Consider the following 19077-nt stretch of genomic DNA (forward strand, 5'->3'; position numbering starts at 1 on the left):
TTGTTTCTTTGAGCGAACTTTGTCAAAAGCGTTTCCATAATTAGTTGTTCTGACCTGGCATTCGACCCTTCTGCGCCTGCCCACATTGACTTCCATACCAAACTCCGGCAACCCCACCTGGAATAAACTGTCTCTGCGTCATTTGTGTTGCCTGCACGACAAATCACATGTACAGTATGCCATTATGAGGGCTTTGCGAGCTGTATGCAACCATCAAAAGAGCCAGGTATGTATGGCTCATGAGCCATAGGTTCCTGAACCCTGTTCTAAAGCATACTAAGAAAAGAACTCATGAACGAGCCTCTTGTGTTCTGGGGCTGCTTTACTGCATCTCGCTGTGGTCTGATTCAAGACAATCAATAAAGAATCCAATAAAATAAAAGCCTCAAGGAATTATGCAGAGAAATGTGTGGCCCATGGTCAGAAAGCTTTGTCTTATGGGTCTTGGAACAAGATAAAAACTTAAAACATGACTAAAAATGGCTAAGAATGGCTTAAGAGCAAAACATTGGACTGTTCTGAAGTTACCTTCTATGAGCCATGATGCTAATACAGGGTTCATACTCAGTCTGACCCAAAAAATTTAAGCGCTTTTTAGGGCATTCTTAGGGGCTGACACGAAAAATTTAGGGCTGACACGGAAACAGTTTAGGGCTGACACGAAAAATTTAGGGCCATCGTGGGAAATCAAGAGTAAGGAAAAAAGACTCAACCAATGGTGCCATCAACCATTCTTGGTTCATCAAATGTTCCAGTATCTCAGTACCTGTGACAGTGATCACCGGTCGCCCCTCGTGGTAGTTCTCATTGATATGATCGTCAACGTCTTCACATTACAGTATACAGAAAAACAGATTCTAACTACAATTGCAACTATATACACAAATGTCTTCTACTGATGTCTGTTTCAGCACCCCTACTCTAGCTCCTTGAGCCTACCCAGTGCCTCCTCTATTTGTTGCTGCAGAGGTGCCAAAGTGGCACTCTTGTCCTTTGCTCTGCCTCTGAGTGCATTGGCCTCGGTGATAAACCTCAGATTCCTCTTTTCTTCTGCCTCCTCACACAGCTTGTCAGCCTTCTCAATAAGCGTTGATATGTCAGTCTCTATTCTGGCTTTTTTGGCTTTGAGGCAGTAGAGATGAAAAGTGGGCAGCGATGCCAAATGTAGCCAGGTACGAAGTCTTCATTTCCCCATAGTGGTAGAATTATTTTCACAAGATTTGTAGCTGTAAAGGCTGAAGATCACTTTTAAAGTCCACACGATCTCTGCCTTTAACGAGTCCGTCTTCGTGTATTGAACTACGTTCATAAAGCCTGACTTCTGGCTGGATAACTAGGTGCGCATTAGGGATCGCAACCGGTTATAACCGGTTTTCGTTTTTTTTTTAAAAACCGAAATCGTAATCGGACTTTCGAAATCGGTTAAAATGTCCAATCATTTCTTCCGGTTCCGGTACTCCACATTGCGCTATTTTTTCAACATCATTTCCACTTTTTTCAAGTTTCGCTGTTAGAGTAAAGTTGGACTCAAAAGAACATTCAGTTAAATCAAAGAAAAATCAAACATGGCATCGGGGAAACACTCCAAAGTATGGGAGTAAACTTGTTTTATTGGCAGACATCTAAACACTACTCGCATAACGGGGGTAACTCTGTGAACTCGTCACTCCGGAAGAGCAACAACAAAAACAGTCTGTGCGGAACCCCGCACCCCAACTCGAGGTCCCGCGGGTGAATTATGTAAACACCACTATGGTACCGTTTTTTTTGCTACAGCTGTTCGGTTAAAACCGGTTATGAAAGTAAGCGATTTTTTGCCATCCCTAGTGCGCATGCACTGCTAGTACCACTGCCTGAAGTTGATGCTTCACTATTTTGATATTTTAGAAACAGATTCATACCAAGGGAAGATGAGAGAGTCTTCGCCAAATCAGCGTGTCTCCTATTTTTCCGGTGCGACTCCAGCGCTTTGACGCCCATCTTTTCAAGCTGGTAACTCTGCTTGCACAGATGGCAGTAAAACATGTGCCGATCTTTTGGATCTCGACGAACCCAGCTCCCAAACTCCTTACTTTCAACCCAAGCGTCTTGAAAAATGCACCCCGTGATACAAGTTGGATCGATGAAAGAACTACGCTACGTCGTAACGAAGACGAAGTGAAATGCCTACTCACGGAAACAAACAATGGAATATCGACAAGATGGCGACTAGTTGTCAACACGGTGACGATCGCTATTTTTTTTAAAATAAAGGATTAATTAATTTTTTCGGGAGAATTTTGGCGGTAGAGATCCTCCCTTTGATTTTTTTTAATTTAAGGCTTTTTTAGGGGCTTAACCGGTTTTCGTGGATTTTAAGGACTTTTAGGAGCCCCTAAATGCACCTTCAAAAATTTAGGGGTTTTTAGGGACTTTTAGGGCCGCGTGCGAACCCTGTAATACTGTACTTTTGAACATCTGCGGAAGAAGCTGAAACCTACCATCTGGAGAAAGCATCCTTCAAACCAATGACAACAGTTTTTCTCATGAGGCCCAAATACCTGCTCATTTCATCATTCACAGAGAAAGTTGCAAGGAGGTAATTCGTGCCGCAAAGAATGCTGGAAGCATCACAAATGCTGGGAGGATGTAAATTTAAAAAAAAAGCAAAGTGTTTGGGTCAATTATTTCTTCAGCCGTTGTATTTGTTTTATTATTTGCTGGTTATGATATTGTTTGCAGTGTGACAATTTTAGTTTTGATGTAACATTGTGAGTATGAACAGCATCTTGAGTAATGACTTGCCTACATTGTCAGTGTGAGGCAATTAAGCTTCTGCTTACAAATGTAAAATTGCATTTGTTCCTCACAGCCTCGTGACCACCATCATGGTACCGTACATACGTGCTAAAACACATACTAGCATGCATGCTAACAATGTTACCAGTGTGTTCAGTTGTACCTTATTGGACTATTCACAGAACAACATTTACAGATTTTGGAAGTCAACGTGCACAAAAGGCATGCCACCTAAGGCCCCCTGTCTATTTAGGAGAGAATTTAAGACTTCTAAGTGCACTTTATGGTCATGAAAAGACTGGATTATGAAAAAAATTATTTGAGCAAAATCCACGAATAGTGGGGCCGCGATTAGTGAACGTGAGTGGGCTAGGGGACACTATTATTGTTGACGCCTGAAAAACCCAGTATTTCTCAAATGGTGTGTAGAAGTTCTCTGTCTATCTCCCTCCATCTAATTTTTCTGTCAGTGTACAATCCCTTACATGAGTCACATATCGGGCATGCTTCGTCAGACATTTAACAATCCCTGCAAACATGCTGTGAGGGAAAATAAAAAATTGATTCGGATTGACCATGATCAAATAAGTCACCAGTCACCAATAAGTGATCAAGTTAGTCTTATCAATGAGCCAACAGATGTGATTTTATGTTTTGCAGAAAAAGGTTCCTGAAAAACAGTTGGTGGAATGGCAGACGCCCAGTCCAAATAAGGGAGGGAGCAAATTCAGGAGGACGTAAGTTTTTGCGAGCAAGAGGGCATTTTTGGATTGTTTTGGTGAGAGCTCAACAGAACAAAGACCATGAAAGTTGAAAGTATAACTAAAATTGATGTATATGTAAAAAATTACAACACCCCCTCCCTTTTGATTATGTCAATCCATATAAGTAAAGTGAAAATAATGATTGAAATAGAGGTAGAGTGGGGAATAGGAGCTGGACAGGAATGTGAAAACACAGCCATCGTTGTAATAGCCAATGACATCCAGGCAGTTGGATTGAGGGAAGAGGTCAGGAAACCTTCATCAGAAAGAAGTAATGAAGGTATGAATTGCAAAAAAATGTTGTCACCATTGTGAGAAACTGGAGACATTATCAAAGGGACCAAACAACAGGGTATGGAAATGAGAAAAACCAATGTGATACAAACCTTAAGCGCAAACCAATACAACTAAGCTCGCCATCCAAGTCCAGTGAACCAATTTAATTGAGAAGCCCTTTGTGGGCAATAACAACAATTCTTGGGTAGATACCTTGTCCACAAAGCCAGTACAAATCCTCAAAAGGCAACGTGCCCAACATGTCAGGTGCTGATAAATAGGGAAGAGGCGTAAGATCAGAAACGAAGGAAACAAAGACTAGTCGTAATGTAAAAGCGTGCTTAAAAAGCGCGAGCATTAATACAGTCTAGTTACTATAATCATGGCAATTAATGAAAAACCAGTAAGGAAACCCCCAGAAGATGGTGGTGTCTTTTTTTCGTCTGACGAGTTGGACTATCAACATACAATCAGTTGCCAGCACTGATTGTAGTACAAAGTATGCTAAAAGTGAATCAGTTTTCTAAGCGCTATCTACTGAGCCTTGTTCGGCCAACCTTTACAGTCATTTGTCATAGAAGGTGAGCAAACTGGAGGAGTCACAACCACAGGAGGCGCTGGGACCTTCTTACAGTGTAATGGGTGAACCCACGTAGTTCTTACAGTATCTTCCCCTGCAGTGTGGCTCACAAGGAGGACTTGGAAAGGCCCCAGCCACAATGTCTCCAGAAGTTTAATCACCATTAAATCACTGGGATTGTTGTCATGGAGGGGTCTGTTGGCTAGTCTCAGGATGGCTGATTGGACTTGTTTCCTAAAAGTGATTAGTCGATAATGTGCAATACCTGAACAAGTTGTATGTCTTTAACGAGTTGTATGGCCATTGGCAGATCTAGCTTTTCTAGACCCAAATGGATCCATTCCAATGGAATGCCTGCAAAAATAATTTCTTATGAGGGTGGGGGTATGCACATCGTCATATATATTTAAATTATTGACTTCCTAGTATCTATTTGCTTGCGGTAACCATCTTCCGTTTTTAGGTTAAACTGAAATCTGTTGTAAATCTTTCAAAGAATTGTAATAAGGTATTCAGATTGTTAAAACTGAAATAGTTAGTTAACCTGCACACTGATAACTTTCCCAATGTAATAATACAATTCAATCAGGAAGGGCATCCGGCGTAAAAATTGTGCCAAACATATGTGCGTTCATCTGAGATGACACGCTGTGGCGACCCCGAAAGGGACAAGCCGAAAGAAGAATCAATATTATGTTGTCTGAATGTTGAGTTGCACTATTCTTGGACTTTGAGCAGCTTCCTTTTCTCCATTTTATCCTCAATGGAATGTTTTTGTGGTCAGTAGCATTTCCTTTACAGGTCCCTAGGCCTTTATAAACTTCTACTTTATAAAAACAACTCTTATAGGCTGATGTCTTTTCTTTTATTTTGCACGCCATCGCGTGGTCGCCCAAAACTGCCTCAACGATCGACACATTGAGCACCCCTGCTTAAGCATGTCTATGACATGAATGCTAGGTTTTGTTGGTTTTTCTGAGAATCTGCTGCACCTACTTGTAACTTTTTTGAGATTTAGCAATAAAAAATAAACTGAAAGCGTACATTAATCTGGTCACAATGGACTGCTATTATTTCGAACACTACTGTATGCTCTGACCTCCTTGTTGTGGTCAGAATCCAGGATGCAGCATTATGAAAGAGCTGCAGCTGTTTAATGCTCTTTTAGGGGAGTCCAGTCAGAAGACCATTACAATAGATAAGTGTAATTGAGATAAAAGTATGGATGAGCTTCTCCTGGTTTGCTGAACGCATGCAAACCTTCACTCTGGATTATGTTCTTCAGATTAATAATTGATTTCATATGACTGTTAAAAGTCACATCAGAATCAATCAGAACACTAAGGTTTTGTACTTGGTCTTTGGTTTTTAAAGAGTGACTCCAGGCATTTACTCACAGCAATCCCTTTTTCTTTACTGCTATTAACGTTATCTCAGTTTTGTTGTTGTTTAATTGAAGAAAACTTTGATTTATCCAGTTATCACACACAACACAACACTTTGATTGAACTGGAGTCATCTAGAGACATTGCTAGATATATCAATATATACAGTGGTACCTCTACTGAGCAAATTAATTTGTTCCGGAAGTCGTTTTGTAACATGAATTTTTCGTAAGGAGAAGCACTTTTTACATGTCAATAGCCTAATCCATTCCAAGCCAACCTGCCAAAAGAAAGCATTCAAAGTACATAATCCATCCATTTTCTTCACCGCCTATCACAAGAGTCGCGGGAGTGCTGGAGCCTATCCCAGCTGTCAACGGGCAGGAGGCGGGGTACACCCTCAACTGGTTGCGAGCTAATTGCACGGCACATTGAGACAGTCGCACTCACAATCACACCGAGGAGCAATTTAGAGTGTCCAATTAATGTCGCATGTTTTTGGAATGTGGGAGGAAACCGGAGTGCCCGGAGGAAACCCACGCAGACACGGGGAGAACATGCAAACTCCACACGGGCAGGTCCAGGATTGAACCCGGGACCTGAGAACTGTGAGGCCAACGCTTTACCATCTGAGACACCGTGCCGCCTCAAAGTACATAATATAAAGGATAATTAAAATTATGTTAATTTACCTTCGGCCATGGTTGAAAAGAAGGGTGTGTGACAAGCAAAAAGCATTGTGGGGGCCAGAGGAGGCAAACATTTGACAGCTGAGAGAAAACATACATACGAATGGACACGCGGACACAACTTAATTCCACCAGTTTCTTGGAGCCCATGGTGAATAAATATGAATAAACCAATAAAACAAATGAAAAAATCACAAAAAAGTTGGACTTTACCAATGTGTGCTAGCGTTTGAAAACGCCAAGGGAAAAGCATCATGAGTAAAGATTGACATCCCTCCTACCCAATGGGATGCCAGGAATATGCTACAGCGATAGCTAATGGGAGACCACCTCCACAAACCACACAAACAAGATACAGGATGTGCATCATGGGTGAAGATTCCCATCCCACCTGGCCAATGGGATGCCAGGAAGCTGCTAAGGCAATATCCAATGGGAGAGCACCACTATCGCACCACACAAACCAAGATATAGAATGTTTACATTCGGTGGAATTTGGAGGCTGCGAATCCAGCGCCTATCCTTGTTTCCTTCCTTTTGTATCCTGAATTTTCCTTTTTTTCCAAAGAGGCGTTTCATGACATGAATTTTTCGTGACTCGAGATGTTCGTAAGTAGTGGTATCACTATTGAGCATTTGCATTGCTATGATAGTGAAAATTTAACTACTGACGCATTTGACCCAGGGGTAGCGTATACTGACTGAACAGGAGGGAACAGGCCCTTGAGGGACACCATAGATTATTGCCATTCGATGAGGTTGAACACTTGCAATGGTTACAAAATTCATTAACTCCTTTCCTCCAGGTAGTATTTGAACCATTGAAGGACTGTACTATTTAATCCTAGCCATGTTTCCAACCTGCTCAATTGTATAATCTCCATTAAAAAAAACTGTATTTAGGTCCAACAAGACCAGATTTGACAGATTTTCCGAGTCAGTATTCAAGTTTATATAATTTCGCACTTGGATAACAGCAGAATCATTACTGTCATGACTTCGGAGAGCTGACTAAAATTCATCAAAAAGTCAATTTAAGTTAAGGAAATTGCTGAATTGGTTAAAAATAACTCAACGATCTTGGCTGTGTTAAATGAGATAGAGATGGGCCTATAGCTTGCTAACATGGAAGCGTCCATCATTCTCTTTTTAGAACAGGCTTAATGGCAGCTATTTGTAGAGATTTAGGAGACTCGACTGAAGTGAGCACTCTATTATGTGCTGCAAATTAGCTAGCACAGACTTCACAAGAGCTTTGAAATTGCAAAAGCTTTGAAAACAAGATAGCTCGTAGATGGTTTCAGGTGCTGAACTGTTTTCTCTGTAGTTTTTTTTTTCCCCAACTATGAAATCTGACATGGTAAGAGTTTTTCCTGGGTGGCTTCAGATGTAGCACCATTTTCCTCCTTTGTGGTGAAATTTAACCTGATGGAATGTATTTTTTTCACTAAAATAAGCAAATGAGTTTATTAGCTGATAGAACTTGTGGAGCTATCTGATTCGGGGTGTTTTGTCAACGACAACAAACAGTGCAAGAATGGTTGAATTTCTTCCTGTTGATTTCAGAAGTGTTGCTGTCTAGCCCTGAGTAACTCTTGGTTAAAATTACAGAGACTGTCTGTAGAGGTCACAATCAATTTAGACTACTTTTTCTCCACTTATGTTCTGCTTTCCTACACTTTGATTTAGAGGTCTTGACCATCATTGTGCTCCTCCATGGTGTTCTCGGTCACCAGAAGAATATCTTAGTTTAAGAAATTTGAGATTATCCAAAAGTTCAACTCTAAGCATTCACAGTTTGTGGCACAGCTATGGTCTTCACTTAGTGGCAGCACTCTCATTAATGTACAGTGCCCTCCGTAATTATTGGCACCCCTGGTTAAGATGAGTTTTTTAGCTTCTAATAGTTTTTTCTAAATAATATGGGACCTTAATAGAAAAAAAGAGAAAAATCCACCCTTCGATACAAGTGCATTTATTCAGTGGGGAAAAATCCCACATAAAGAAATAATTATTTGACATCAAATAATGTGTGTCACAACTATTAGCACCTCTGGTGTTAATACTTTGTACAACCCCCTTTTGCCAACAAAATGGCACACAAGATTTCACAAGATGGAAAAAGAAAGAATGATCTTCAGCCATTCCTCTGCAGAATCTCTCTAAATCATCCAGAGACCTGGGTCCTATCCTCTTCAGCTCACCCCACAGGTTTACAATGGGGTTGAGGTCTGGGGACTGATATGGCCATAGGAGGAGCTTGATTTTGTGTCTGGTGAACCATTTCTGTGTAGATTTGGCCATATGTTTCGGGTCATTGTCTTGCTGAAAGACTCAGTGACGACCTATCAGCTTTCGGGCAGAGGGCAACAGATTTTGATTTAAAATATCTTGGTATTTCAAAGTATTCATGATGCCATGCACCCTAACAAGTTTCCCAGGGCCTTTGGAAGCAAAACAGCCCCACAGCATCACTGACCCACCCCTATACTTAACAGTGGGTACGAGGTTTTCAGTGTGACAGTATTCTTCTGCAATAAACACTGAATTTATTTTAAGTCTTAACACATCTTAACCAGGGTGCCAATAATTATGGAGGGCACTGTACCTTTAATCAATAGACATAGACATTGAATGTTTGGAAGAATCTTCAATTCACAGAATACACGAAATACACGAAAGTGGTCAGAAGAAGGCCACGAGAGGAGGATGTGACTGCAGGGGATGCAAGGAACAGAGAGAAGAGGAGGAAGTAGGTCTGAGGAAGCACGAGGGGCATCAACCGCCCTTCACCGGTAGCCAGAGTGGGGGATCAAGGTAGATGCCAGCTGGTGCCGCCCAGCTTCCACAGAACATGGGGACCATCAACTCATCAATGCTCTCCGGGTGGTCAAGCCAGTGTTGAATAGCCTGCTTGTTTTTCCAGTTTAATATTTTCCTAGCAGTAGCTAACGCAACGAGTAATTAATTTTGCCTATTTGAGAGGACAAGGACAAACCAGTTAAAAACTGGGAGAATATGGATTGGTCAGCTGAGCGAAATTGAAATGTTTGGACACAGAAATCGTACGCCACATTACCTTAAAAACATCCCAAGAGTGACTTTCAGAGGTGTGAACATGATGGTGTGGGGGTGCTTTTCAGCAAATAGTACTGGTGAAGCGCTTACTGATGAAAGATGAATGGGCAAATGTACAGAGACTCGACAAAAATCCTGCCATCTACTAGAATGGTGAAAATGAAGGTGAATATTTCAGCAGGTTGATACAACACATATTATCAAAGATACTCAGAATTGGTTTCAAAGAACAAAAACGAATTTAAGGAAACAACTGTAGTCAAAAGTCCATTAAATAAGTCCATGAACAAAATTGGAAGACTGTTTGTGTGGAAGAATGGGCCAAACTCACAGCAGGGTAATGCATGTGACTAGTTTTCTCCCGTTAATGCAAAGAATGGCTTATTTTTTTTTTTTTTACAAAAGTAATAAAGCAGATGGAGTGTTCAATACTCATATTACACAGCTTAATTTCTGATCTTATTTTTTACACTTTGTATGTGTAGATTACTTGGGTTCCTAATATCTGGTGAAATATTTATTTTAATAGCACCTTTAGAAATATATTTAATGAGAAAAATGGTGACATGTTGAATATTTCAGTCAGTATGTATTCCAAAGGTCCTTAATACATATTTGAGGCTGATAACTTTGTATTCCAAATTCACAAAGTTGGCATCAGAAACAAGACATTTGAAGTTAATTTAAAAATGGAATGATGTAAAAACAACCTACTGACTCACATCACTATGCAGAGTACAGTACTCCCACTCTGTGGTACTTAAAAAGTCGTAAAATATGCTGCCTGTCTCAAGAAATGTGTTTGTTCCCACAGTGTATCTACTAAGAAAACCTCTCCAGTCAACATGTCGAAGCTGTTAAGTTTTGGTTACATAGACGACGACAGAGAATCAACAAGTGAGATTGAGTCAACTGCAACATAATCGTCTGGCTCTTTGAAAATTTCAAGTCATTTTATGATAGTATAAACTCATTTACTTATTATGTTAATGCTTTTTTCATATGCATCAAAATCACCGGTAATAAAGTACTTGAAACCAAACAACCAATGTAAATTTTGTGACTGATACTATACTGATATGCTATTCTAGAGTTCAGTTACCTGAAGCCTATGGGAACAAATTGTGGTAATAGATATTATATTGGGGATAAGGTGACACTTTGGATGACTGGTTAGCAACTACACCTTGCAGTTCTGATGACCTGGATTCCCCTGTGTGAAGTTTGCATGTACCTGCGTGGGGTTTCACTGGGTTCTTAGTTTCTCCTTCATATCCAAAATATAGGTGAGGACAAATTGTCTGTCGGTATGAATGTGTGTTGATGGTTGGTATGTGCCTTGCGATTGGCTGGCAACCACAAGGTGTGCCTTGTTTCCTTGCCTTCCATGAGGTGGGATGGGCTCCAGCATATCCGTGACCCCAGTGAGGAAAGGCAGGATCTTTTGGGTTGGATATGTCTATGTGGCCCGTGGTTGATGAACTTACTCATTCCGAATCGGTACACAGTTCAGAAAAGACAAAATATGGACTTGAAAGATAATTGCTAGTTTGTGTGAGAATTATTAACAGGTAACATTTTGGATATATTGTACTAGTACTTAACCCTGTGATTGTGATTGTACCCTGCCTCCTGCTTGACAACTGGGACTGGCTCCAGCACTCCCGTGTCCCACGTGAGGATAGGCAACACAGAAAATGGATGGATGGATGTACTGGCAGTTGTTAATAGTTTAAAAGCACCACATATTTTATTTTACTTGAGCGTTTATATTAAGTAGATTTCGGCTGGTGTGGGGTGTGATGACTTTGTCTTATATTACATAGTCACATGCAGTGAGTCACTTCCTATTTGATCTTGTGGTTGTTCAACCATGGCTCGAGCTGTTTGCAGCAAAAGATCTCTTGTTCTTGTGGGAGGTTTGTTTGGAATATCTAATGTGTAATAATCCCCTCCTCGGGCCGTCACCTTATCGAGGTGGGGTTTGTGTCTCGATGATCCGAGGAGCTATGTTGTCAGGGGCTTCGTGCCCCTTTTCCTTTTGGCTTCTCCCGTTAGGGTTCGCCACAGCGTGTCATCTTTTTCCATCTTCGCCTATCTCCTGCATCTTCTATAACCCCAACTTCCCTCACGGTCATGTCACCCATGGCAAAAAGGTCCTAGGTGAGAGGCCAGACAAAGCACGATAATAAAATACCTATAATGAGCGAAAATATGGGATCTTGGTTTCCCTTGCCTGGAGGTGGGTCACTGAGGCCCCGCTCTGGATCCAGGCCTGGAAGAAAGTCGACCACCTGGTGGCCAGGTCTGCACCCATGGGGCTCGGCTGGACACAGCCCGAAAGGGTAACATGGGTCCCCCTTCCCATGGGCTCACCAGCTGCGAGAGGGGCCATAGGGGTTGGGTGCAATTTGAGCTGGGCAGCGGCCAAAGGCGGGGACCTTGACGATCCGATCCCCAGCTACAGAAACTAGCTCTGGGGACATGGAATGTCACCTCTTTGGCAGAGAAGGAACCCGAGTTGGTGCGTGAGGTCGAGACGTTCCGACTAGATATAGTCAGACTCACCTCTAAGCACCGTTTGGGCTCTGGTGCCACTCCTCTTGAGAGGGGTTGGACTCTGTTCCACTTGGAGTTGCCCACGGGGAGAGACACCGAGCAAGTGTGGGTATACTTATTCCGGTCAGGCTCGGGGGCTGTACATTGGGGTTTACCCTAGTAGATGAGAGTGTAGCCTCCCTCAGACTGCAGGTAGGGGTGATGGGTCCCAACTGTTGTTTGTGCTTATGCACCAAAAAGCAGTTCAGAGTAACCACCCTTTTTGGAGTCCTTAGAGGGAGTGCTGGAGAGCGCCCCCTCTGGGTACTCCATTATTCTGCTGGGATACTTCAATTTCCACATGGGCAATGACAGTGACACCTCGACTTTGTGGTTGTTTCATCGGACTTGCGACCGCGTGTCTTGGACACTTGGGTGAAGGGAGGGGCGGAGCTGGCAACTGATCACAACCTGGTGGGGAATTGGCTCCGATGGTGGGGGAAGATGCCAGTCCAACATGGCAGGCCCAAACGTATTGTGAGGGTCTTCTGGGAATGGTTGACAGATTCCCCTCTCAGAAGGAATGTCAACTCCCACCTCCGAAAGAACTTTGTTCATATCCCGGATTAGGCGGGGTACATTGAGTCCGAGTGGATGATGTTCCGCGCCTCTATTGCCCTAAGGTGGTTGGTACCTGTCATGGGGGCAACCCCAGAACACTGTTGGCCCCCAACAGTGAGGGATGCTATCAAGTTGAAGGAGTCCTATCCCACCGCAGTCTGCCAATCCAGAGGCACTGTCTCCAATGTCCACGCGATGCCTCAGAGGCTTGTCAACCAGGACAGCCCCACAACATCCAGAGCCTTTAGGAACTCCGGGTGAATCTCATCCACCCCCGGGGCCCTGCCACCAAGGGGCTTTTTAACCACCTCGGTGACTTCAACCCCAGAGATAGAAGAGCCCACCTCAGAGCACCCAGACTCAGCTTCCTCGTGGGAAGGCGTGTTGGTGGAATTGAGGAGTTTTTCTGACTTTTTTCCCCCACTGACTCACAACGTCCCGAGTTGAGTACAGCAGCGCCCCGTCCCCACTACACAGTGTTGACGGTGCACTGCTTCCCCCTCCTGAGACGCCGTACTGTGGACCAGAATTTCCTCGAAGCCGCCCTGAAGTCGTTCTCCATGGCCTCACGGAACTCCTTCCACGCCCGGGTTTTGGCCTCTGCGACCACCGAAGCTGCATTCCGCCTGGCCAGCCGATACCCATCAGCTGCCTTGGGAGTCCCACAGGCCAGAAATGCCTAATAGAACTCCTTCTTCAGCTTGACAGCTTTCCTCACTGTCGGAGTCCATCAACGTGTTCGTGGGTTGCCGCCACGACAGGCACCGACAACCTTACGGCCACAGCTCCGGTCAGCTGTCTCAGCAATGGAGGGGCAGACCATCATCCACTCGGATTCAATGTCCCCCGCCTCTCCTGGGAAGTGAGCAAAGTTCTTTCGGAGGTGGGAGTTGAAATTCCTTCTGACAGGATGAATCTCCCAGTAGTTCCCAGCAGACCCTCACAATACGTTTGGGCCTGCCACGTCGGACTGGCATCTTCCCGCACTATCGGAGCCAACTCACCAGTGTGGTGATCAGTTGACAGCTCCTCCCCTCTCTTCACCCGAGGGTCCAAGACATGCGGTCACAAGTCTGATGACATGACCACAAAGTCGATCATCGAATTGCGACCTAGGGTGTCCTGGTGCCAAGTGGACATGTGTATACCGTTACGCCTGAACATTGTGTTTGTTATGAACAATCCGTGATAAGCAAAGAAGTCCAGTAACAGAACGCCACTCGAGTTCTGATCGGGGGAGCCGTTCTTCCCAATCACGCCCTTCTAGGTCTCTTTGTCATTGCCCACGTGGGCATTGAAGTCCCCCAGTAGAATAATGGAGCAGAGGGGGTGCTCGCCAACACTCCCTCCAACACTCCAAAAATTCTGGGTACTCTGAATTGCTTTTTGGCTTTTCTTTTCAAATACTTGACTTCATTACCACACTCAACATTGCTCTGGATTGTTGACTCCAAGTATTTGAAGTCGTCCACCCTCAAATCAAAATCAAATCAAAAGCCTTTATTGTCATTATATGACTGTACATATAATAATATAACGAGTGCTTCTCCACAAGCTGCATCCGTAAATAAAATAAAATAAAATAAAAATAGAAGAACATCTTAGGTAAAAATAACTGATAAAATACAATACAATACAAGGGATAGTTATTGCTAAAATAAATAAATAAATAAATAAATAAATAAATGCATATGGTGTATTTCTCAGTCTCATACTCCCTGTCCAGGCTTTGGTTAGATTATTAAAACCAAGAAGAGCAAACAAAGGTGCAGTTGCATAGTATTACATTACAGTACTGTTATGTTCAGTGGTTTTGAGTTCAAGGAGTTGATGGCTCTGGGGAAAAAGCTGTCTTTGAATCTGGTTGTCTGTGTTTTGTGGGACCTTTACCGCCCGCCAGAGGGCAGCAGGTTAAATAGGTGGTGACCAGGATGTGAGGAGTCCTTTACAATGTTAGTGGCTCTGCTGTGATAGCAGGAATTGGCAATGTCTTCTAGGGAGCAGCCATTGATCTTCTGGGCACTGTTGATCAACCTATGCATAGCTTTCCTGTCCACTGCTGTACATCCAGCATACAGGACTGTGATGCAGAATGTGAGGATGCTCTCCATGGTGGTTCTGTAGAAAGCCAGCAGCATCTTTGCTTCCAAGTTCTTCCTGTGGACTCTCAGGAAGTGGAGTCTCTGCTTGGCCTTTTTCAACACGGCCGTGGTATTTACAGTCCGGGTGAGTTTGTCTGTGATGTAGACTTCCAGAAATCTGAAGGAGTGGACCCTCGCCACACACACCCCATTGATGAGGAGTGGAACCTGGTCCATGCCGCACTTCTGGAAGTCCAAGATGATTTACTTTGTCTTTATGGTGGTGTTGTGTGTGTTTGAGGTTGTTTGCACAACACCACTTTGACCATTTTCTAATCTCGTCTCTGTCGGCAAAGATGAGCCCGATCACGGCGCTATCAGGAAACTTGATAATGGAGTTGCTTGGATGGGCTGGTATGCAGTTTTTGAGAAAGTCTTTAATCCAGCAGCAGATGGAAGGAGATAGTCGAAGGAGGGAGGCTTTGTCAACCAAAATGCCTGGGATGATGGTATTAAAGGCTGAGCGAAAGTCTATGAAAAGCATCCTGAAGTACTTCACACAGTGTTCTAGGTGGCTCAGTGCAGTGTGGAGAGCTATTGCAATAGCATCCTCAGTGGAACGGTTTCCTCTGTAGGCAAATTGGTAGAGGTCGAGTGAGGGATGGAGTGAGCCCCTTATGTGGTGTGCAACCAACCCCTCAATGCACTTCATGATCACAGGTGTGAGTGCAACAGGCCTGTAATCATTTACACTGACAATGGCTGATTTTTTGGGGGATGGAGATTATTGTTCCAGATGCCAGGCAGGAGGGAATGGTTGATTGCTCCAAGGAGCTGGAAGATTTTTGTGAAAACACTGGTAAGCTGATCAGCACAGGCTTTCAGTACCTTTCCTGACACCCCGTCTGGGCCAGCAGCTTTCCTGGTGTTTACAATCCTGAGCACACCTCTTACTTCATATTCTGACTGATTGTGTGGGGTGGATAGGTGTCTTTAAGCAATTGACAATCTTAAACCGTTACTTCTAATTTAGAACAATAAGTGTAGTGTTTTTAGAGGTGAATTCACAAGTCTGTGCTGTCCTCACGACACGTTACTATGTGAAGCTAGACAGCCAGCGGACTTATAAAGAAACTCCGTATACAACGTGTTCTTTTCTTGGTTTTATGGAGGTCTCTTGTGGTAAATGAATTAATAAATGTAACTGAATGATACAGAAAAATATACATTGCACTGTGTGCCATTGTGCAAAGTACAGGTAGCTAGCTTATTTATGCTAAACACAACAATAACTGTATCAACGATCACTTGTTTACATCAAGGTTTCAAATAAAATATAATTGTGACCTCAACCTAATGTCTGTGAACATACAATACTTAGAAAGACGAAAGTTTCCCAAGGTTCAAACGTGTAGAACACCTTCAGCGTAGTTATGAGTTGTTCTCAGACTTAATGTTCACCATGCTCATATTATCACTGGAGATTGGTCAAAGATCCTCTGTAGAAACAGAGCACTCACTCCGCATAGAAAATAAATGATCCTCACAGGTCAGGAGGTGTCAAGCTGACACTTTTTCTTTAAAAACATTTTAACATATCGCATCATGAAATAAACACATTTTAAAATTTTTAACTAACATATTTATCTTCTTTTCCTTTGAGCTTGTCCCGTTAGGGGTCGCCACAGCGTGTCATCTTAGATGACCGCATATTTGTTTGGCACAGTTTTATGCTGGGTGCCCTTCCTGACCAACCCCCTTGCATCTAGCCGGGGAGAGAAGCTTACAGCACCTGGTATTCCCAGGCAGTCTCCCATCCAAGTACTAACCAGGGCCAAACCCCCTTAGCTTCTGAGATCTTATGAGATCGGGCGTTGTCAGGGTAGCATGGCCATAAGTAAACATATTTATCTTGTGAAATATACAAATCTTTTAACTTAAGACATTACAATGTCTTTGAGGTCCAGAATTTTTGCTCATTGGCAGGTGTTCAAATACTTATTTGCAGCAGTAACATTAAATTTAATTATTTTTTTTAAAAAAAAAAAACATACATTGTACACTGAATACACCGAAGATTTTTTTTTAGTGTACCTACAGTGGAGCCATGAATTTTGGAGCCATTAATGATTGCAGTGGTAGAACTAGCAAAATTGCAGGGTGTTCAAATACTCCTCAATGTATATAGAGTTTAGAGAGAGTTTGAGTACTGAATTAAAACACAAACATGTACTGTATTTACAGTATATAGCATGCATTTTCTAAGGTTGCTCATTGTTAAAGTTTACTTTCAATGAAGTGTTCCGACCAAACATGGATGTATGGACTCGGTATCTGTCCAGAATGAGATCAGCTCTACTGATTCACGCAAGATACAATCTCCTCATCACTTCCTTGGCAAATCTTCTATCTTCTCGCTCTGATTCAAAATCGGTGCCAGTAAACGTTGAATCTGTTTTGTTGCAGCCAAGCACCACACAGTAATTTACCATTTTTTTTTTAAATCGGCTAGCAGAGCTATCTCATCAAACACTCTGTGAATTTGAACTTAATAAAACAATGTGTGACATAGGAAATTTATAAGGCCCTACAATTATGTGATAGTCGTGGAGAAGGTGTTAGTGGTGATTACAAAAAATACAAAATAAAAAGTTATACGTAATCGAATATGAAAGAAACATAACTGTAAGCCTTGGGGTTAGTCACTAAGGATTTCAAAGTCGATCACACAGCTTGGTCAAAAAGTAATATGAAAATACTGTTTGATTTAAAAAATGTTCCTATCAAAGGCACAACAGCTACAGTAGATTGGAGTCCTGTAATCTGCAACAAGCTTCTTAAACCTTAGAGTTAAACTCTAAGTACTTAAAATTGCCTGCAAACAGTATCTTAGTCTGGATGGTGGGAGCTTCAAAAGGAGCTAAAACATTCAACTGAGATTATCATAAAATAATGTATTTTCATTAATGCAAAAATAAGGTATTATAATTTTATAATGATAAAGAAAACTGACCAAATATTTTAATAATATGGCCTCTTTAATTTTAGACTTTGTGACATTAATGTTAGCATTTCTAAAACATTGACACAAATATAAACAGGATGTTGGTCTTTTTCTCATTATCACAAATACAGTACAATAAAATCTTTACACAAAGAACTCACAATTCTGAAGCATCAATGCACTACCAAACTGAGCATATATTGCTATTAGGGGAATTTTGACAATGATTATTACACTGTCAGGACTACATAATGAATTAAATGTTAAAGAATTCAGATGCAGACAATTGACAACTTCACGTGTACATGGGATATTGTATAACAAGTTAAACACTAAACTATACATACCTGACCATTTTTTATTAGTTGTTTTTTGTACTTTAAATACTGTATCAATTAAATATATTTACCATTTAAATTGTTTTCTAATAAATGACTTGTTTGTTATAATGTAAAATCTGGAAAGAGTGAATCTCTATTAGTAACATCTCAAAAAATATATGCAATATAGATGGCATATAAACACCACCAGATGTTTTTTCTGCTCAGGAATTATGAACTAAATAGGTAGCTAGTGCAATTACAACAAATGTTCCAACCTCAATTCCAATGAAGTTGGGACTTTGTGTTAAACATGAATAAAAACAGAATACAATGATTTACAAATCACTCTCAACCTATATTGAATTGAATACACTACAAAGACATTTAAAGTACAAACTGATGAACTTTGTTTTTAGCAAATGAGCATTAACTTTGACTTTTATGGGTACAACACATTCCAAAGAAGCTGGTACAGGTGGCAAAAAAGATTGAGAAAGGTGATGAATGCTCATCAAATACCTGTTTAGAACATCCCACAAGTAAACAGGCTAATTAGGAACAGATGAGTGCCATGATTGGGTATTTAATGAGCTTCCCTGAATTGTTCAGTTATTCACAAGCAAAGATGAGACAAGATTGACCTCTCTGTGAACAAGTGCAAGAAAAATAGACAAACAGTATAAGGACAATGTTCCTCAATGTAAAGTCTTCTTCATTTAGAACAGATAAGAGATAGAAGTGTGTCAATGTCCCACATTGTGTTAAGCTGGTACAGAGTTGCTTTACCCGTTCACGGTTCCTGCTATAGGCCAGTGCAATGTCATTTGTGAAAAGGGAGCAGTTTAAAGTGATGAATGATGCGATAGTCTACCAAATATATTACTAGCAGTAATACTGATTGGACAAGCAGGATGTGAGGGTGTGTCCCAACAATGATACAAGGCAGAAAATAGTAGGTTC

The 19077-nt window shown here is 41.9% G+C and overlaps 1 protein-coding gene and 1 pseudogene across 8 annotated transcripts in view; one reads left to right on the forward strand and one right to left on the reverse strand.

Moving 5' to 3' along the window:
• LOC133515145 (uncharacterized protein C7orf57 homolog) overlaps nt 1-19077 on the forward strand; it is an 86471-nt gene that overhangs the window by 22411 nt on the left and 44983 nt on the right. For 6 of the 8 annotated variants that reach the window (XM_061847476.1, XM_061847472.1, XM_061847474.1 and 3 more), the window contains 2 exons: nt 3439-3515; nt 10365-10581. In XM_061847476.1, coding sequence (XP_061703460.1) covers nt 3439-3515; nt 10365-10473 — 186 coding nt within the window. In that variant the 3' untranslated portion in view covers nt 10474-10581. Of the gene's footprint in view, nt 1-3438; nt 3516-10364; nt 10582-19077 lie in introns of those variants that run through there. The other 2 variants (XM_061847473.1, XM_061847480.1) reach the window with 1 other exon arrangement.
• LOC133515167 (5S ribosomal RNA) lies at nt 16571-16689 on the reverse strand (annotated as a pseudogene).

Source organism: Syngnathoides biaculeatus, chromosome 16 (assembly GCF_019802595.1).
Source record: "Syngnathoides biaculeatus isolate LvHL_M chromosome 16, ASM1980259v1, whole genome shotgun sequence".
NCBI lineage: Eukaryota > Metazoa > Chordata > Actinopteri > Syngnathiformes > Syngnathidae > Syngnathoides > Syngnathoides biaculeatus.